We start from the raw sequence: 22444 nt of genomic DNA on the forward strand, positions 1-22444 counted from the left end.
CATTGATGCCTTAAAAGACGCTCAGAGCAAGAGATGACATTGTCTGTTAGCTCAAGTATACCAATGTCTGAAATGGCGAATGAACTGCTGCTTTCAGAACCTGACAATGTTGAATGGAAGCCTGCAAACTTAAGTGGCATGGCTCTGGGAGATATTTTGGTCTTACAATATAATGATGAACTGAACTAATTATTCATGCCTGCGTGGGTCTCTAGTAATGTGCCACTGTTGACTCTTATATTTCAGGTTAGGTCTACTACCACCCTGTATCATGATGTAGGGTGACCTTGTTGGTAAGATTCAATTAACCTTGTTGGTAAGATTCAACTATACCATGTAAATAAGTCTTATGATAATACCAATATTGATAAGCAAATATATTGGGAAATTGGGTTATAGCCTCCTCAGGATGTAATATAAATGGAAAAATTACTGGCCTGAAGAAAGAACAGGACTAGCTAACCACCAGCTAACTTCTATGCTAAAGAGTTTTGCACAAATTTATTGTAAGGTACAAACAGTGCCTTATAATAGATGAAGGGGGGAAAGAGTAATTAGTACAGAAATACCAGAATATATGTAATGGCCTTATAGAGCATATCAGTTGTTTCTTTAAGTCTACCTCTACCTCATACTGGCTCCTCCAAAAGTCAGGCATATCCACAATGATACTACTACCTGGCTTACAGAATGCAGTGGAAGTGACGCTACATGGCTTTCAGGACTAAGGTATACAAGGCAACACGTTTTCTACCTGGCTCTCTCAATCTCTTGGAATGCTCAAGCTCTGAACCCAGCCACCATGCTGTGAGGAAGCCCAAACTAGCTCATGTGAAAAGACCACATGAAGGGGCCCAAATGGAGAGGAACTGGAGCCCACTGTGCCCTGTCCAACTTCCTGACAGTGAACATCATAAATGCTCACTGCATGTCACTAAGTTTTAGGGTAATTTACTACAGAGCCATCCATAACCAAACAGTGCTCAAGTAATTTACAACCCAGAGGGAGAGATAAATAAGGATACAAACAACTAATAAAAGGCAGGATGTGATAATCACTACACAGAATGTTAACAGAGGGCCTTGGGAGAGGACCATAAAGAAATAAGTCTAGCTAAGGGATGGAGCAGAGGAGGGGAAATGAGAAAGGTTTCACAGAAGTAATCTTTGAACTAGGGCTGAATAGACATACACAACTTTGCAGGCAAACAACAGCAACAAGAAGGAAGGTATGGGTGGGACTTGGTAACAAAGTAGCATATCACATGGACCTCTATAGGGACAAAAATTTAACTTCTGGTTTACACAATCTCTAATACTGAAACAGTACCAAACTATTGGAAGGACACTACAGGAAACATTATTCTAAAATGAAACAAGGTGGAGTTCTAGAGATTGACTTTAATCATGCGAAATCATTAAATTTCTTGCTGTTTAATCTCTATGCAAAGGGCTAACACTGAACCCTAAGAAATGAAAGCCACTTATCAGTGCTTCCTTTGATGTACTGGCCAAGGCAAAACCCAGTACCTTGCTTGCTCATTGTTCCAGACCCAATATCAGCTTAATGACAGCAATTCTCCATGGTTAGCATTCTTTGGAGTTCTAGGGGTGATTTTCAGGGAGGCACTGGTCTTGAACCTAAATGAAAAGAACCAGTGTCTAATGACAGCCATAAAAAGCTGAGAAAATTAATAAGCTGCTTTAATTACTAAAATTTACCCTGACTTTCCTGATAAGGGCCTGAAGATTATACACACAGGCATCAGGCTGACAACCAGGGAAATAATCATTACTTACCAAATCAAATCAAAGCATTGAGCTCTTTAAGCTGCTCTGTACAAGTAGAAGCCTGGAAACAGTCCTTCTGAGCTGCCTGCCAGTCTGTTTAGGAAACTCACCTTCGATTTGGGATCCCTCTCACTAAATCAGACTTCCTCTTAAAGTGATCAGGAAGGCAGTCCTTAAAAATCCTGATACTTTAGAACTGCTGTTCTCCTCACCTCATAGAACTTTTTTAAGGAGCCCACCAGGCACAGCTTCAGGCTATCCACAATCTCCTGATGAGGCATCTGGAATACCACTCGTGAATACCATTTTGTGAGGGTGCTGGGGCAGAGGCAGTTAGAGAGAGAGAGAGAGAGAGAAAGATGAACACACACTCACAAAGGAAGGCCCACAGCTGAATGTCAGCATACACAGGCTTCTCCACGCACAAGTACCCAGCAAATGCATTTATGTTACATGTAAAAACACGCACTGATGTAGGGAAAAGATACATGTAAGCCAGCTACAGAATATAACAACACAGGCATAATTGTGGATATGTGCTACAAAACTGCTTACAATTGAAAAAATTTAACAACCTAGATATCAGCCAACAGAGGACTAGTTAAATAAATAGTGCTATAGCATATAATAAATTCCATGCAGCAGTTAAAAAGAATTGATGGAGATTTATTTGCATCAATACGGGAAAATGACCAAAATATACAGTTTAAGTACATAAAGAAGATGAGGAACAGTATACATAGTAATGTGCCACTTGTATGTGTATACCAGCTACCTATATGTTAATATGTGCATAAAAGAGTACCTAAAAGTATATATATACTCCAAATCTTTGGTGGCGGTTAATAAAAGATAGACCATGAGGAATTTTCACTTTCTAAATTTCTGGAGATTTTTGCATGAGCATGCTTTATTTTTACAATCAGAAAAAACAAACAAAACCCCTCATTTCTAGGGGAAAAAACCCACCACCAGCAAGACACAGACCCCATTCTCAAAGAGGTTACATTGTAGCCAGGGAACAAACTTACACATGTGATAAGAGATTGTAAAAATTAATACCATAGGAAGATAGAGAAGGAAGAATTTCAGTATACTTTTACTATAATATTAAATATTCAAAAATTTTTTCTGGATTTACAGTAAGATTAGGCATTAAAATAAGGTAACCAAACACAGTGGAGCCAGGAGTGGTACTTACAGATTGATGCTTGAGACAAAGCCAACCACGGAGCGCATGCCTCTGCTGGGGTTGTGGTAAACATCCACCCCGATCACCATTAATTGTTTCTGGGTTAGAAAACAAAAACAAACCAAAACATCCAAGCAATACATCACCCCATCTTTAATTGTTATCTGAACCCCAAAGCAACATATGAAAATAAGTTCTGGGAAAGGAAGAGAAAGAGTGCGATCAACTTGATATTTTTTAAACGCTATGAACAAAGTCAGAGGTCATCAAGACCAGGGATTGGCAAACTTTCGGTAAAGGACTAAAAAGTAAATACCTTAGGCTTTGTGCGCCACACTGCCTCTGGGGGAACTATTCAATTCTGCCATTACAGCACACGAGCAGCCACAGGCAGTACGTAAAGGAGTGTGTCTACATTCCAATAAAAGTGCATTCAAGGACACCGAAAACTGAATTTCATACAATTTTCATGTGTCTGGAGATATCAGTCTTTTTTTTTTTTAAATGATTACTTTTTTAAAAAATTTATTTTTATTTATTTATTTATTTTTTATTTTTGGCTGTGTTGGGTCTTCGTTTCTGTGCGAGGGTTTCTCTAGCTGCGGCGAGCGGGGGCCACTCTTCATCGCGGTGCGCGGGCCTCTCACTGTCGTGGCCTCTCTTGTTGCGGAGCATAGGCTCCAGACGCGCAGGCTCAGTAGCTGTGGCTCACGGGCCTAGTTGCTCCGCGGCATGTGGGATCTTCCCAGACCAGGGCTCGAACCCGTGTCCCCTGCATTGGCAGGCAGGTTCTCAACCACTGCGCCACCAGGGAAGCCCTGGTGATATTAGTCTTATTTTTATTTTTTTCAACCACTTAAAAATGTGAAAACCGTTCTAAGCTTGTGGGCTATACAAAAACAAGCAATGAACCACTCAGACTATAAGCACTGAGAATGAGGAAAATTCTAGGAGGAAAATTACGAAAATAGCTAGGTAGCATTCTCTGGGATGCTGAATTGAATGAAGACATATCTCAGCATCACTCACCAGAGGAATATCCACTCCCCAGAGCTCACCACCCAATTTACAGTTAATCTGGAGTAAAATTTTCTGGGCCACACTCTGAAGCCTGGTGGGCTGGCCAATGGTTCGGACATTGATGACCTGTAATAGAGGGGAAAGAGGACACTATCAACCTTTCAAACAATGTAAACAATTCTAGAGCAAGTACTACATTTGTTTAAGAAACTCCAGCTGGCAGATAATACACTTTGTACTAACAGTTCTAATTCTAGGGTTTCTAGTCAGGCATGTTGTGTGTGTGTGCACACACATGACACAAATCAAAACCAAAAAACAATGAGCCAACAAAAACTTTCAAAAATATCTCATGCAGATTAAAAAAAAATTTAACCTCCGTAGGAAAACCAGCTTTCTCCTTTCAAAGGGAAGCCTATACTCTCAGAACACGGTCATGTGAAACCACCTGGCGACTCACCTATGAACAAGCAAAAGTGCTCATGTGGGAACATGAAAGCAGCATTTACAAAGAACGTCTGCTATTAGCCAGGTTACTGTAACAGGAAAGTTTCACCAGATGTATCTACATATGCTGGCTTCTAATAGTTACTTCAGTCCCTCCTTTCCAAGCCTCAAGGGAGGCTCGAGTTTCCCTCTGTGCCTCCTGCCCAGTTTCCACTCACCTGCGAGGGCACGGGAGTCTGCACACAGCACAGCTTTTTAATGGCCCCGTAGAGGTCGTCACGTGTGCCCATGATGATGCAAACAACCATCTGTATCTTCCCCTTGAGGAGATAAAGTATATATAAGTCAGGCTTTGGAACTCTGAGCGGACCTTGATAGGGCTTCAGTCAGGGGCAGTTCGAGAGTCTGCAAAGCCACAGGACCTTTAGGGTAAAGAGGGGACTGAGACAAAGATGGTGGACATTCCAACAGAGAAAAAGGTCCTTGAACCTCAGTGAGCATTTGCTGGGTTCCAGGCTTCTTTGCTTAGCTACATAACATGTTACCGTAAGTTACCTAGAGCTGGTCCTGATTACCTGATTAATTTATTAGGACACTTAAGATCCCTGGAAAAGAACCAGGCTTAAAAATATGCAAGGGTTTCTTATTAGTTGATGCTTTCAATGCACTATAATGTTTTTTGCCACTCTCTTTAGTAAACTAAGCACCTTATTACATTCATGCCATAGAACTTTAACTAGGAAACACAGGATACAACACCAGAAGAAAGGATTCAGAGCCAAATGCAGAGGAAATGAAGCTACTGCCAAATCCATAAGTAGATCTTCCTAACTTTCTGATTAGGAGAGAGAATGATATTGCCAGCAGAATATCTTACATCGGCATCTTCTACCTCTCACTGCTTAAGAGATCTGATATTAAGAACAGAGGATCCTTCAAAATCTGAATAAGGAAAAGTCGCACACAAGTGAAATAAAGTTGCCAACGCTTTATGACAGAAACAGAAATCAACAGTATGCTATTCCAAATCAAGATTAATTTTAAATGAAGACTTCTCAGAGGACACATGTTCCAGCAATCAGATCAAAGAACTTCCGAAGTCACAGAGAACATGGGTTGCATGCTGGGAGCCTGTGGGCTGGATCTAGGAAACAGATGTGGTTTTTTAGTCCCTATAATGATTCACAAGTCTTTTTAAAATTAACATTTAAACATAGGTAGGTGTACACATATGCAAATCTAGACTTTTGGCTTCTATTGAAAAATAAACAAACTAAAAATCAATTTGACAATGCTGGGCTGTTATCTGCAGTCATGGGGTTTACTCTCTTTAGTTCCCTAGAGTCCCCTCCTGGCCCACTTCACCCCCATAGACATCTGAGTTTATGACCCTGAAACAAAGAGAATAATAAAACAGAATGCCCTAAAGATGGCAGAGAGATAGCAAGACCAATAGGAGTCAACATTATGAATGAAACTCATACCCATGCTACGTGAAGATTGTTGGCAGTGCACTCTCATAAAGAGAACAGGCCAACTCATGAGATGGGGGAGCTGAGGTACTCAGCTGGGTTTTTCTTTTGAAAGCAGGGCAGACTTTATCAATGATCAGGCCCGGGGGAGGCCATGGCAGAGTAAGAAGGCATGGGAAGTCAGGAAGAAAATACAAAGAAAGAGAGAACATGAGTGTGCTGCTACAAGATGACACACCCAGAGCGGTGGATGAACAGAGAAAGTCATGACTGACCTGTGTTCTAGTCAATACTAGAATATCAATTCTAATATTGATCTCACAAGAACTGACTCTTCAATTCAAGGACTAGTTATTTCCAAAAACTTTTGGTCTGCTTTTTTTTTTTATGATTAATTAATTAAATTTATTTTTGGCTGCATTGAGTCTTCGTTGCTGCGCGCGGACTTTCTCTAGTTGTGGTGAGCAGGGGCTACTCTTCGTTGCGGTGCGCGGGCTTCTCATTGCGGTGGCTTCTCTTGTTGCGGAGCACGGGCTCCAGGTGCGCGGGCTTCAGTAGTTGTGGCACGCGGGCTCAGCAGTTGTGGCTCACAGGCTTAGTTGCTCCGCGGCATGTGGGACCTTCCCGGACCAGGGCTCGAACCCGTGTCCCCTGCATCGGCAGGCGGACTCTCAACCACTGCGCCACCAGGGAAGCCCTTGGTCTGCTTTTTTTCCCTCCTTAATCTTCTTCCTCTGTTTTATGTACGAACAGATAAGAACTGCAGGCCTGAACTACTGAGTTGTGAACACTATGACCTGCTCAGCTCCAGTAGTCCCGTTCGGCTATCTGGACCAAGCTGATGGGCCCACTCCCAAGTTCATCACCGGAGCAATTTGAATCTTGAGCCAGACCAGACTGTGACAGCTCAGTACTGAATCGTGCAAGACGGCACCTGGCCCAGGAAATTGCTTTCTGAGCACAACATGTTCTATATAGATAACAAATTGAAGTTAAGTCAGCTATTATCTCAGCCAATTACGTGAGGAACAGAACGCTGGAGTGAGTGAGAGTGCCAACAAAGGAGGAGAGAAGCGAAACCAACCAAAGGGCATGACGACTACTTTGTTAATTCAGTATTTCATGTGCACATGAGTAAGATACAGATTCCTGGACATCATCAACAGCAGACCAATAACCAAGATAATTTAAAATCAAGTATTCAAGCATTTCAGAATGGACATCCTGAAAATTTACTCAAATTAATTTATTACCTCAACTCCCAGCATGGATTGAATGGTTCTGACATAGGTCTCTATGCGATCATCCTTCAGTTCCACCCAGGCTGGTGGGCTCATGCGTATGCCAATGGGGCCAGCTACCTTCTCTAACATGTTCACCAGTTCTCGGGCTTGATTCATTGCTCTCTTTGGGTAAAACAGCGCCCAGAAATGCATGGGGACCTAGGAGCAACAACAAGCTATTTTTAATACTTCCCACAACTTCCCCAACACTCCAACTTCATATCAGGAGATGTTATTCTAAAGAACAAACTGCTTTTCACTCTCTCTGCTTGAGTCCTGTCTTATCTAATGCCGGTTACTAATGCAGATGTGTGTGATAAGTAAATTGTGGCACAGTCTCACAATGGAATACTACACAGCAATGAGAATCGGAGATCTGTAACTATACCTAACAGTATGGAGAAACTTACCAAACAAGGCTGAAGAAATGAAGTCAGACACGACAGAATATATACAGTGTGGTTTCATGTATATATTAAGTACAAACACAGCTGAAAAAAAATCAATGCTGTTAGAGGTCAGAATAGTGGCCATTTCTGGGTTGTGTAAGGGTGCCAGGTAGGTAGTAATTAGGAGCATGGGGGTGGGGCTTCTGGGGCACTGGTAAAGTTCTGTTTCTTAACCCTCAGTGTTGATTACACAGGTTTATTTAACTTGTAAAAATTCATCAAGTTATATACATAAGTGTACTTTTTCTTTAAATATATTTCAAAAAAAAGTTTTAGAAACAAATGTGTGTACTTTATGCATGGCCATAGTGACCAGGTGAGCCAAAAACATTTAAAAATAATTATATACCATTTTGTTCTTTGGTTGCCTTGGTGAGAAACTGTTTTAATTTTATATCTTTCATGGAAACCCTAGGGAAAAAGAGGAAGGAAAGAGAAAAGAAGAAGGAAGAACAAAGAGGGAGTGGGTAATAGGCTGGCACTGAATGAACTACCACGGCAGTTTATTTCCTTGTCCTAAGTCTATGGTCAAGCAAAGGGCTTCCCTCTACCAACTCATCAACTCACTCTTGTTCAAAGGACCTCTGTTTAGCAAATAATTCAGGATGGGAATTCAGTTGGTACTTCCTCTCAAAAAGAGGACACTAAATAATTCCTGCTTCCTAATTTCCACACTTCTAGGAATACTGGACCTCTCTTTACCACCTCACAAGTCACTTACAGTTAAGATGGAAAGGTCTCTGGTTACTTCCTTAATCCAGTTTAGTTCCTGAGATGTGATAAATGACGTATTCCTTAAGTTAATTCTTTCCATTGGCAGAACACGTCCTTCAATCTAAACAGAAAATAAAGTGCCTATGACATGAACCATCTGTAAACACTATTTAGAAAAACGCTGATACTGTTCTGGGGCATGGTCAACTCTACCATATAGACCTGTCCCTGTCATAACTTCTGAAAATGGTAGAAAAATGCAACTGTTAGCAGTAAGAGTCCACGTCAATAAAACTCTGGACACACATACAGGTGAATTTTGATAGGCGCTGCTCTTTAATTACTGAAGCTTCCAACATAGTCCCCAAGAAAGGAATCAGAAAACACTGTCTCTTTAGAACCAGGGAATTCATGCAAAATGCCTATAAATACAAGGTGAACAGGAAAATAATCTTTAAGAAGATTTTAAGGGAAAAATTTAAGTAGAAAATTAGAGAATATTTCTTAATAAGGCTGCACATAAACTACTATTACACTTTATACAAAAGAAAAGCAGGAAAAAAAGCATAAATATAATGAAAGACCAAATTAAAGTTAATAATAATGAATCAATTAGATCTAAATATCCAAAAATAAGATAACTAAGTTGATGACATATCAATATGATGGATATTTGCCATTATTAAAATAACTTTCTAAGTGTATTTAATATAATCCTGTTTTTGCAAAAAATAAATAGTAATGTATGCATTATAAAAACTGAATGAGTCCACACTGAGTAATGAGTATCTCTGGGGGAATATGTAATTATGTAGGATTTTTACTTTTTATGAGCCCTACTCCTTGCTTTCTTAAAAAAGTAACAAAATACTTATTTTACCTATAATCAAAAAAAATTTTAATGCTTTTCTTAATATTATAAAAGTTTAACACAAAGAATAACAATTGCTTTAGCAATTGTTGCAATTGTAGCAATTGTATTAGCAAGAATGTTCACCTTTGCTTATGAAAGTAAAAAACTGAACCTTTCTACAAGGCAGTTGGTAATATATAATAAAAAGTACTAAAAACATAAATGTCCTCTGACCTAACAATTACACTTCCATAAATTTGACTATGAAAATAAACATCATGTGCAAAGATTTAGTTACAAGGATGTTCACAGATTCACTATTTATAACAGGAAAATACTAAATTCAATTTGAATGTAAAAGAATAGGAAATTATTAATAAAATGAATATCTGTTAGCCATTAAAATATTTACAAAAGTATTAAATGACATGGAAAAAAAATTCTAAATAAACTGAGTAAAAAAAAAAAAAAAAAATGGGCTTCCCTGGTGGCGCAGTGGTTGAGAGTCTGCCTGCCAATGCAGGGGACACGGGTTCGAGCCCTGGTCTGGGAGGATCCCACATGCCGCGGAGCGGCTGGGCCCGTGAGCCACAATTACTGAGCCTGCGCGTCTGGAGCCTGTGCTCCGCAACAAGAGGGGCCGCGATAGTGAGAGGCCCGCGCACCGCGATGAAGAGTGGCCCCCGCTTGCCACAACTGGAGCCCTCGCACAGAAACGAAGACCCAACACAGACATAAATAAATAAATAAAAAAAAAAAAAAAAAAGGAAACCATCTGAAAACATGCTGCATGTGATTGTGTGTGTACACATACACACAGACAAAAAACACTGAAGGATATGTACCAAAATGTTAACAGTGGTTATTCTGATACAGCATGATTATGGATAAACTCTTCTCTTCTCTGGCTTAAGTTTTCTGCCTCTTCAAATAATATTTAATAACATGAACACATGTTCAAGATATAATAATAAATGAAAAAGAAGATGCAAAACCATATATAGTTATAAGCACAATTTTTTAAGAAAAGATTCATCCTGGGCTTCCCTGGTGGCCCAGTGGTTAGGAATCCGCCTGCCAATGCAGGAGACACGGGTTTGAGCCCTGGTCTGGGAAAATCCCACATGCTGCAGAGCAACTAAGCCCATGCACCACAACTCCTGAGCCTGCGCTCTAGAGCCCGCGAGCCACAACTACTGAAGCCCGCATGCCCTAGAGCCTATGCTCTGCAACAATGGAAGCCACCGCAAGGAACAGCCTGCTCATCACAACGAAGAGTAGCTCCCGCTCGCCACAACTAGAGAAAGCCCACGCTCAGCAACGAAGACCCAACGCAGCCAAAAATAAATTAAATAAGTAAATAAATAAACTTATTTAAAAAATTTTTTAAAAAAAAGAAAAAAGAAAAGATTCATCCTCACAGAAAAAAAGTTTAGGGAAACAAAATATATTGAAAATAATATTATCTTTTATGTGTCTAAAATAAATCACTAAGATATTATCTTTGGGTGATGAAACTACTGATGTTTTTATTTCCTTCTTTACATTTTCTACAGTACCCACATTTTCCTTATTGACTTTCCATTACTTTTATTTAAAAAAAAAAAAGAAAGAAAAAAGAAACAGTTTTTAACAAGGAGTCAATTCAGAGTGCAAGAGAACTAGAGAAAAGATAGAATTAATTATTTTGGTATAACCTAGAAAGAAAATTAAAAGTAATAAAAGCTAATATTTACTGAGCACTTGCTATGTGTCAGATATTATGCTGAAGATTTTACCACTTAATTCCTTTAACTCAATCATTATCTTTATTTCACAGATAAAGAAACTAAGAGATACTAAGCAATTTGTTCCACGTAACCAAGATGGCAAGTGGTAGAACTAAGATTCAAAGCCAAGGACTTCACCACCACCTCATGCTGCCTCTGCACTATGGCTCACGCTGCACAAAATACAACAGAATGGACTCAGGCAAATTGCAGGCAGAAAGGGCCATGCGAAAATTAAAATGTACAAGTCTGAGACTTTATGCCTATGGAAAGAATGAGAGTAGTATACTCAAAGAAACACAATTATTGGGAAAGATAGAGAAAAACTTAGGGGGAAAAAAGGAAAAAGACATAGAGAACTTTAAGAATAATTTGGGTTGGAAAACTAAAAATGAGGTGAATTTTAAGTCAATATTCCTTTTGTTTGACTGGAAATTAACAGCTCAGATCCTGGGAAATACAAAAGAAAATCTGTAAGAGATACTAGCAAATTAAGTCAAGGAAAAAATTTAAGTATTATGACTAGGACCAAAAAAAAAAAAAGTGTAATCATAAAGCAAAAACTGCAAAATAAAGACAAGATACGAAGTTATCACCTAGTCTCACAAAGCTCTAAAATCTTTGGTTAATGCTGTTTCCTACCATCATATTTTCTGGTTTACCTTATGTACATCCTTCTGCAGACAGAGTCCCCAACGTGTCAGTTCACTGTTGGCTGTCTCATTTTTTAAAATTCTCTGTAGCAAGCATTTCAAAGCATTATGGTGCTGTTTCGGGCTCAGGTTGATCTGCTGGGTCAAATCCTAAATAGAATCAAAATGGAGATACTAAGTTATTACTTTCTCCAGTATGAGGTTAAATAAACCCTAATGTATAACAAATTTCCATAGAAAACCTCCTTCCCATTGAAATCTATAGAAATTTTAAAATATCTCCAAGGACTTTAATAAATATCTCATGAATGTGAATGAAGTATAAGGTTAAAATTTTAACCATAAAAGAATTGGCTTTTTTTTATTGAAATATAGTTGATTTATAATGTTGTGTTAATTTCTGCTGTACAGCAAAGTGATTCAGTTATACATATACATACATACTTAAAAGTAAGTATTTAAAATTGTCATTGTTTTTTTCTTATGACATCTAAATCTTTTTCTTTTTCTCAAAGCCATGTAAGGGGGCTTGATTACATCTATTTAATATCTGGGGGCGGGGGGGGAAATGCCCTATGCCAGGCATGCAGGCAAACATAATGGAATGGAAAAACACATCCAGTCTTATACTTTATGTCATATGATACTAGCCACTTAATGTCGCCGTAAGACACTTGTTAGGTCCAGTGTGTGGCCCATAATAGGTGTTTTCTAAATATTTATTGTTGAATGAATATCTAATAGGTGTGTATGAAGATTCTGAATCACGTAAGTGAGTTCTTTCTTCATTCTTCTGGGACTAATGAACTGTGCAGCTGTTGCTCCCTGTGTGGCAGTCATTAGGGCAGTGAGTCTACGGGGCTTTACAGATAGATAGATAGATAATAAAATCATTACGTTACTGAGAGTTGTAAGGAAGGAGCCTTGACCTACATACTAAAAGCAGAAGTATCAGAAGGTAAACATGAAAGACATTTCTTACAGAAATTCATTTTAGCTCTTTATGTTACTAAAAACAATACGTGGCATCTGAGACAGGGCCGGGGTTCCAAAACTAGGACAGACAAGGACTGAGAGAGAGGCAGCAGAGCAGTGTGAGGGTGGAAAGCCCCAAGCAGACAGTGTGGAGGTGAAGCCCTTGGGGTCCGGACCCACGGTGCTGCACACATCTCTGCCTCCCAGCTATTTCCTACAAGACTGTGCCCAACATGAGACTTCCAGGACACCCCGAGCCCCACGGTGTAAACTTCTATCCTTTAATTTCATCCTCTCACTTGTTGACTTTTTGCTACATTATCTCCTCCTCCCTTCAAATAAACTGAAGGTTTACAGAAATGTTAAAAAAATTCAGTGCTCTCGAAGAACCTCATTTATGGTCATATGACCAGCTTACAGTCATCCATCTGATCGGCGAGGGTGATGCCAGAACTATTTGTTTCCTTTTACCTTATAATCCAGTCGTTCTACTATTGTAACAACATTCCAAAGAAAGTTCTGATCGGCTTTTTCACAGTGTGTGGGAAGGGACACAGATTATGCTTTTTTTTTTTTTTTTTTAACATTGTTGTTTTTATTTATTTATTTATTTATTTATTTATTTATTTATTTTTTTATTTTTGGCTGTGTTGGGTCTTCGGTTCTTGCGAGGGCTTTCTCCAGTTGCGGCAAGCGGGGGCCACTCTTCATCACGGTGCGGGGACCGCTCTTCATCGCGGTGCGCGGGCCTTTCTCTATCGCGGCCCCTCCCGTTGCGGGGCACAGGCTCCAGACGCGCAGGCTCAGCAATTGTGGCTCACGGGCCCAGCTGCTCCGTGGCATGTGGGATCTTCCCAGACCAGGGCTCGAACCCGTGTCCCCTGCATTAGCAGGCAGATTCTCAACCACTGCGCCACCAGGGAAGCCCCAGATTATGCTTTATACAGAGGAAAAATGAACCTGCCCAGATGACGTGGAAACCTGGCCCAGTTCTAGCTATATCTGCTATCAAAAAGGTCTTCGGTTCAAAGCAGGCACTTCTCACCCTCATGGCTCTAAAGTCCTTCTTCATCTTCTCAGGGATTCCAGTCATGAAGGAAAGCTCAGGCAGCAGCAGGATTTCGCCTTTTAGCAGCTTTGAGGAGAGAACAGAGGGAAAGCAAGGCAGTAAAAGAGGATCTTCTTCCCCTGACCAGTACAAGACCTCCCAGGCCCAGAGCTGGTCTTGCAGGTGTATCACTGGCACACTAAGGAACACAAAACCCCAGAGAAGAGGGCAGGAAACACTACAAGTGTTTTACCCTTTTCTCCCTCAAGTCACGATAGCCTGTTGTATTAGGTAAAGAGAAAAATATTCAAATTGTCAAAAGGAGAGAAAAAACTAGAAAAACTAAAAGTTTTGTTCCACTTCGGCCTCCAGATAAGCTGAGACAATACCTCCTATCAAGCTGGTGTCTCTGTCTCATCTTAACCTATTGATCTTCAGTCTCTACTCTGAAGACAGAGGAGTCAGGTACTGAGGCACTTTTCCCTGGCCCCCAGTTCTGTTAAAATGTCTGTAACTTCCCTAATGGACCCAGTGTTTTCATCTTCTTTAGCAGTAAATTCTCCTTATTCCTTAACCTAACTCGCTCTATGGATGTTTAGTTCCTCACTAAGGGGACTGCAAAAGCAACTCTGGCTAGAGGAGACAGACAAAACCCTACACAGCTTTCCCCAACCACACTGTAATCGTAGCTCCACTGTAATCATAGGTCCCACGGCTCCCGGGGCTGATGGGTGGAGAACTTAGATGGAAGCATCGGCCTGACACCCTGCCCCCCACCTCCAACTCACCATCCCTTGGTTATTCTGTCGCTCACTGGGCCTGTGGATCAGCAGCGGCTGGTCCTTCTCCTTTATTGTGATCCCATAGTTTTTGCTAGAGCCGAACAGAGGCAGGGGAAAAAGTCAGAAGCAGCATCACCACTCTTACAGCACCACAGTCAAAGTGTTAACCAGGACTGAGGTACACAATCTGCATTATACCCTTGTCAAGGATCCATCAGAAACTCAGCATAGCATATACATAACTGGAAAAAGCAGGCTCAAGTTAACGTTGCAATTAAATAGAGGAGAAACAGGGTAACAGTCCAGGAAAGAATTTGTTTAAAAACTGTATCAGGTTAAAGGGCTTAGGTAACTAGAAAGGCAAAATGATAGTCAAATGATTAATGACTTGAATTTAATCTCTCCAAACAGACTTGTAACCAAAACAGCAAAGGAAGCACAATTCGAAGTCCTGAGATTAATTTATGAAATAACTTCCAAAAAGTACTGAAAGAAACAAAACTGTAAGGGTAGCAAATTCACGTCAAATCCCACAAATGAGCTCATCAATCTTGGATGCATTACCAATCCAATTATTTTTGAAGTGTCCTGCTGTGTGCCACTCCTGCTAGAGAACAGGAGACTATGGCCCCAACCCGCAGGCCCAAGGCCAGTCTCTTCCCTCTACCTGTAGTATTCCAAGAATGTAATCTCCTTCCCATCAGACATCGTGAAGCTATCTTTTGGAGTCTTATTCCAATCCACATCATCAATACGATAGGTACGATTGTTGTATCGGGTTATGACAATACTGCCAACCAGAAGCTTGGTGCACTCATCCTGGAAGTCTCCTTTGTTCTGTTGGTACATGGCATGCCTTTGGAAAGAGACAAAAGACCTTTGGATCATATGCAGTACACACAGAGCAGCATGAAAGGCATAGGGGATGCAAATAAGTACTTTAGGGTTACAGTTGCAACTATATAGCACCAAAAGGCTCCAGCTGTCTCTTTTAAGAGATAGGACCCTCATCTCTTTTCTTTTTAACACTACCCAAAAAAAGTGAAAGGATAAAAATGAAATTAAAAACAGCAACTATAAATTGATAAAATTCACTGTATTCCTTAAAATAAGGTACACTAATCATCAAAATAATTTGTATCGTTATTAGGAGATAGTCTACAGAGGAACAATAAAACATTCTTTAAACTATATTTGCCCTTTCTAGCTGAAGGAAGAAATTACAACTACCTATCAGAAGACACCACTGGTGAAGATGCTAAATATGAAGAGATGAAAAGACTCACCACAGACAAATGTACTCTCAAGGCAACCTCTATAACAGTGCCATGAACAAGGTAACAACAGAAACTCACAGAAAGCATGTCTGAGCATGCACAGGGAGTCAAGGAAAGTTTACAGAGGCAGGTGATACTTGAAGGAGCAACCTGCCAGGCAGAGACGCCACGGCAGCTGGTAAGTAACACCCTAGGCAGAGGCATAGGTATGCAGGGGACAATCAGGGATCTGGGACTGGGGCGAGCAAGGAGGTGAAAAAGGGTCAGAAGATGGTCAGTGTAGGCTGAAGACAGACAGGGACCAGATATGAATTCCTTTGTGGGTCAGAGCATGGACTCTTCTATGGGCCAGTGTCAACTAGGGTACATTCTTCAGGAACACTGGTCCCTTGAGAGGTCTTGAGGGGGGGTGAAAAAGGTTCCACAATCAAAAAAGTTGAGTCCATTCTGCATAATATAACCCCTTCTTAGAGGTTCACAACATACATTACCACATCAGGCTGATAAAAAGGAGAAACATATTTAGTTTCATTTAGCCAAAAATAAATAAATTAATTAATTAATTTAAAAATAAATAAAAGATTAGAACTTTAAGATTCTTGTAATGAAAGCCTAGTGGCATTAAAAATTATCTTTTTAAAAAATTTTCTTACTTTTAAATAATAATAAAATCAAAGGAAGTTGTAAAATTTGTACAGAGAACTTCATGTATGGAATTGGCACTGGTTATAATACCATTAACTGGACTGCAGACCTTATTCCGTTTTCACCATTTCTTGCACACATTGACTTGTGTGTGTGTGTGGTTCTATGCAATTTTATCTCAGTGATAGGTTTGTGTAGCTACCACCACAATCAGTCACAGAACTGTTCCATATCATCATAAAGGGAACTATTTCATGCCATCCCATCATGGTCACACTCCTTCCCCTTCCCTGTGCCCTGAAAGCCACAGATCTGTTTTCTACTATAGTTTTGTCATTTTGAGAATGCCATATAAATGGAACTTTATTATGCAACCTTTTGAGATTGACATTTTCCACTAAGCGTAATGCCCCTGAGATCCATCCAGGTTGTTGTATCAACGGCGCATTTGTTTTTCACACTGAGTAGTATTCCACTGTATGGAGGTACTAGAGTTTAACCATTAACCTGCTGAAGGCCATTTTGGTTGTTTCCACTTTTTTGCTATTACAAATAAAAGCTGCTATGAACATCTATCTGTGTATCAGTTTTATGTGAACTTAAATTTTCATTTTTCTGGGAAAAATGCCCAAGTGTGTGACTGTGGGGTCATATGGTTAAGTGCATGCTTAGTTTTATAAGTATATGCTTAGTTTTATAAGAAACTGCCAAAAAATTCTCTGGCATAGCTGAACCATTTTACATTCCCACACAAAGTACATGAGGGACAGTTTCTCTACATCCTTACCAGTATTTGGTATTTTCACTAGTTTTTATTTTAGTTACTCTAATAGATGCATACTGGTATCTCACTGTAGTTATAATTTGCATTTCCCTAATGGCTAATGATGTTGAACACCTTTCCATGTACGTATTTACCTTACAAATCAGCTCTTTGGTAAAATGTCAGTTCATATCTTTTGCCCAATTTTTAATGGATCATTGTTTTTCTTTAATCTTTACCATGGTTTTGCTTTAAAAGTGTTATATGTTGCTTATAAAATAAAAGTGTTACTATAAAAAAACAGAAACTGAACATGGTTTGTAATCCATTCGTGAGAGACCCACTTTCCCTCAGCTTTTCTTAAATTTGTGAATACTAATAATTTCCCCCCGAAGTGTATAATCATACCAGATACACTGTTTTGCAACCTGATTTTTAACTTAATATAGTTTAGATAGCCTTCCATGTAAATACAAATATATAAGGTTCTTAAAACAAAGGACTACTTTTAAACAAATTGTTTTAGATCTCAAAGAACTGACATTTGCCAGTTTTGGTTTTGATTTATGAAGAGAATCTGGTACAGGAAGAACCTATGGATATACCAATATAATAATGATCATAAGAAATTTAAAATTGAGGTGTAATAATGACATTATGGTTATGTTTTAAAGAGAGAGTCAATTTAGGAGATAAATACTGAAATATCTGTGAAAGAAATAAGATGTCCAGGATTTGCTTCAAAATAATTAAGTTTAGTGGGAAAAAGTGGTAGAAGACCACATGAAACAGGTTGTTCATGAATTAATAATTGTTGAATCTATAAAATAGGAATGAGGGGGTTTATTATACTATTCTCTCTATTTTTGAAAATGTTTAAAATTTTTCATAACTAAACTCTTCTAAACATAAAAAATATGAAAAAAGAAAAACAAAAAAATAAATTAAAAATATATAATAATAATTAAAACATAAATACAAACACTGGAAAGAGGGAAAAATAAACTCAACACTAAGTTTTCTAGAAAAGAAAAAAGCATGTATAAAATAAAAAATATTTTAACAGTAATTCTTATTTTTAATGATATTCAAAAGACTACTGAATTTATGAAAGGACAATAATTTGAAAGCAGTAGAGATTGCTTTAATGAAAAATAAAGCGGGGCTTCCCTCGTGGTACAGTGGTTAAGAATCCACCTGCCAATGCAGGGGACCCAGGTTTGAGCCCTGGTCCAGGAAGATCCCACATGCCGCGGACCAACTAAGCCACAACTACTGAGCCTGCCCTCTAGAGCCGACGAGCCACAACTACTGAGCCTGCGTGCCACAACTACTGAAGCCCGCATGCCTAGAGCTTGTGCTCTGCAACAAGAGAAGCCACCGCAATGAGAAGCCTGTGCACTGCAACGAAGAGTAGCCCCCCTGCTTGACTCAACTAGAGAAAGCCCGCGCACAGCAACGAAGACCCAGCGCAGCCAAAACAAATAAATAGATAAATAAATTTATTAAAAATATAAATAAATCAAGAGTGCCAACCATTATAAATTTTAGCAAAGGTAACAGAGGCAGCAAATCTTGGCCTAGAAAATCAAATTTATGAATTAAAAATTGGGCTTAAGAAGTTGTTTTAAGCAACCTAAATGTCCATTGACAGATGAATGGATAAAGAAGATGTGGTACATATATACAATGGAATATTACTCAGCCATTAAAAAGAATGAAGTAATGCCATTTATAGCAACATGGACGGACCTGAAGATTATCATACTTAAGTGAAGTCCGACAGAGAAAGACAAATGTGAGATACTGCTTATATGCAGAATCTAAAAAAAACAGATACAAATGAACTGATTTACAAAACAGAATCAAACTCACAGACTTAGAGAACAAATTTATGGCTACCAGGGTGGAGGGCTGTGGGGGAGGAATAGATTGGGAGTTTGGGATTGACATGTACACCCTGCTATATTTAAAATAAAATGCCTTTCCATGAAAAAAAAAAAGAAATTGTTTTAGTACTCTGAGGAAATAAAGACATGAGTATGATAAAATGAAGGATATCCAGACACAGAAGACAAGTCCAAGGGATAAAAGATAAATACAAAATAATTTACAGAAGGGAAACAAAGAAAATTTTTTTAAAAGCTGAAGAAAGAGTTGGGTCCAGTTGAAAGAGCTCAAAAAATGGCTGGCAAATTAATGTAAAGGAACCTGAATCTGAAAGTTCTGAAAAAATTTACATTTCAAATATAAAAAGGGGTGATAAGTAAGGGGTTTCTTTTGTGGGGGGTGATGAAAATGTTCTAGAATAAGATAGTAACCTTATTTAGCTTTCACCATTTTTTACATACAGTGATTTGTATATATACTAAAAACCAGTGAATTTTAAAAGTGCCTAATTTTATGGCATGTTAATTATACCTCAATAACAAAAACTGAAATTAAAAAAAGGACCTCTCATTACAGCAGTATGAAGATGTCAGCAATTCCTTTCTATAAAAATCAAGTATAAAACTAGACAAAATTATCAAAAACAAACATTTTAATACACTGGAAATCAACCAAAGACAGACAACAAATTGAGAAGCATTTTTTTTTTAAACACCTGAAGTTTCTGGTAAGAACAGCAGAAATTTGTGACCTTGCCTGAGACAGTCCCTATCATTTCTATCCCACCCCTTCAGTCACTGAGAAAGGTTAGTTTTACCGGCCTGAGTGGGAAAATACAACCTGAGGATGGAGTGGAAATGGATAGCAAGCCAGCTACCAATGGTAATGGGGAAAACCAAAGTTTTGCTAGTCCAAGATTGTACCCCAAGTACAAGGAGCAGAGTAGCTAGAAATTTAACGAATAGATTCTGGAAATCAGAAAGCAATAGAAGGGTTTAAGATAAGCTCACCACACATCTTTGGCTGACTAGGAAACTTACATATGCTCAGGAGAAAGCCAGGAGAGACTTGCTAAAAGTGAAAGCCAAGACACATGTGAGAACTACCCATAACTTTGAGTTTTTCAACCCACACATAGATTCATCATCAGAGAATGAAAGCCTTATGGGTTCAACCTATAAGGTACAACCTCTACCCAAATTATTGCCTGAACCTCTAAACTATACAAAGGTGTGATCCCAAGGAAGCTAGGCTAAAATATCAAAATAAGAATAGAAAAATTGAGCAGAAACATCAACAGCTACACTCCACAGAGGATACAGAGTCCACAGTTTAAGTATGAACGAGTCATAATTTTTCAAAACTCAGAAAAATAAAACAAGATCCAGATTTGCTACAATATGTTATCTGAAATGTTTACTTTTCAATTACAAATTATTAAATGTGCAAAGAAACAGAAAAGCATGGCCAATAATCATGAAAAAAAACAGTCAACAGAAACTTATACAAGAGGGTTTACATGATGGACTTTGCACAAAGAATTCTTTGCACACAAAGAATTGTAAGTATGTTCAAATAACTAAAGGAAAATATGACAAATTGACAAATAGGGCACATCTCGATAGAGAAACAGAAACTGAAAAAAAAAAAAAAACAGGAGAAGGAGGAGGGGAAACGGAAGGGAAGGAGGAGGAGGAGGGGGAGAGGGAGGGGGAAGGGAAAAAGAAACTGTACAGTTGGAAAATACAATCAAAATGAAAAATTGTTAAGATGAACTCACCAGCAGATTTGAAATGGCAGAATAAATAGCCAACAACATAAAGATAGATCAATAGAAAGTACTCAATGCAAAGAAGACAGAGAAAGATATTAAAGACAAATGACACAAAATCTTATGAGACAATATAAAGAGTGCCAACATAAATATACTGAGAGTCCCAGAAAGGCGGACAAGAGAGGAAAGAAAAATATTAAAAGAAACAGTGGCCTAAAACTTCCCAAATTTGATTAAAGAAATTACTTATAAATCCATAACCTCAATGAATCTTAAGTATGACAAACACAATGAGAATCACACCTAAACACATCATGGACAACCTGCCAAAATCCAAAGCCAAAGAGAAAAATCTTGATAGCAGCAAGAGAAAAATGACGCATCATATACAGGAGAACAACAATATGGTTAAAAACCTACTTCTCGGGCTTCCCTGGTGGTGCAGTGGTTAAGAATCCGCCTGCCTATGTAGGGGACATGGGCTTGAGCCCTGGTCCAGGAATATCCCACATGCCATGGAGCAACTAAGCCTGTGTGCCACAACTGCTGAGCCTGAGCTATAGAGTCCACGAGCCACAACTACTGAGCCCAGCCCATGTGCCACAACTACTGAAGCCTGCGCCCCTAGAGCCCATGCTCTGCAGCAAGAGAAGCCACTGCAATGAGAAGCCCCTGCACAGCAACGAAGACCCAATGCACCCAAAAATAAATAAATAAATAAATAAACAAACAAACCTACCTCTCATCTGAAACAATGGAGGCCAGAAGGCAGTGTAATGACATGCTCAAAGGGCAGGAAAGGGCAGGAAAAAAAAAATGTCTAACAGAAAAATCTATATCCATTTTTTTTTTTTGACCATGCCTTGCGGCTTACGGGATTTTAGTTTCCTGACCAGGGATCGAACCTGGGCCCTCAGCAGTGAGAGCATGGAGTCCCAACCACTGGACCTCCAGGGAATTCCCAAAACTATTTTTCAAAAATGAAAATGAAGAAGGCAGTCACAAAGGACCATATACTGTATGATTCCTATATGAAATGTCCAGAACAGGTAAATCTATAGATATAGAAAATAGGTTAGTGGTTGCCTAGAACTAGGGAGGGAAATTTGATAGGGAGTAGGGGTGGATAATGGCTAAGGGGTATAGGGTTTCTTCTGGGGGTAATGGAAATGTTCTAAAATTGACTGTAGTGATGGATGCATAATGAATATACTAAAAGCCATTAATGGTATCCTTTAAATGAATGAACTGTATGGTATATAGTTAAATCTCAATAAAGCTGTTTAAAAAAATTGAAGGTGACATAAAATCATTCTCAGGTAAACAAAAACTAAGAGAACATATTGCTGGAAGACCTGCTCTACAGGAAATACTAAAGGAAGTCCCTCAGGCTAAAAGAAAACAATACCAGATGGCAACCTGGATCCACAGGAAGGAAGAATACTGGAAATGATATATATGTAGGTAAATATAAAAAGACTATATATGAATATATTTTTTCTTCATTTCTTAAAAAATCATAAGACTGTTTACATTGATTGTTTAAAGCAATAACTAAAATACTGTACTGTTGGGTTTATAACATATATACTCTGTGTGTGTGTGTGTGTGTGTGTGTGTGTGTGTATGCATAAAGAAGGGAGAAAT

General features: G+C 38.9%; 1 protein-coding gene across 2 annotated transcripts in view; it reads right to left on the reverse strand.

The window, feature by feature from the left end:
- Positions 1 to 22444, reverse strand: part of PIWIL2 (piwi like RNA-mediated gene silencing 2) — an 85415-nt gene that overhangs the window by 26912 nt on the left and 36059 nt on the right. For both annotated transcript variants that reach the window (XM_028162997.2, XM_007167878.2), the window contains exons 10-19: positions 15116 to 15304; positions 14455 to 14539; positions 13664 to 13753; positions 11653 to 11793; positions 8376 to 8489; positions 7176 to 7364; positions 4669 to 4770; positions 4013 to 4129; positions 2993 to 3081; positions 2004 to 2109 (exon numbers count right to left, since the gene is read on the reverse strand). In XM_028162997.2, the coding sequence (XP_028018798.2) occupies positions 2004 to 2109; positions 2993 to 3081; positions 4013 to 4129; positions 4669 to 4770; positions 7176 to 7364; positions 8376 to 8489; positions 11653 to 11793; positions 13664 to 13753; positions 14455 to 14539; positions 15116 to 15304 (1222 nt within the window). The remainder of the gene's footprint in view (positions 1 to 2003; positions 2110 to 2992; positions 3082 to 4012; positions 4130 to 4668; positions 4771 to 7175; positions 7365 to 8375; positions 8490 to 11652; positions 11794 to 13663; positions 13754 to 14454; positions 14540 to 15115; positions 15305 to 22444) is intronic.

This window comes from Balaenoptera acutorostrata, chromosome 6 (genome assembly GCF_949987535.1).
Source record: "Balaenoptera acutorostrata chromosome 6, mBalAcu1.1, whole genome shotgun sequence".
NCBI classification, from domain to species: domain Eukaryota; kingdom Metazoa; phylum Chordata; class Mammalia; order Artiodactyla; family Balaenopteridae; genus Balaenoptera; species Balaenoptera acutorostrata.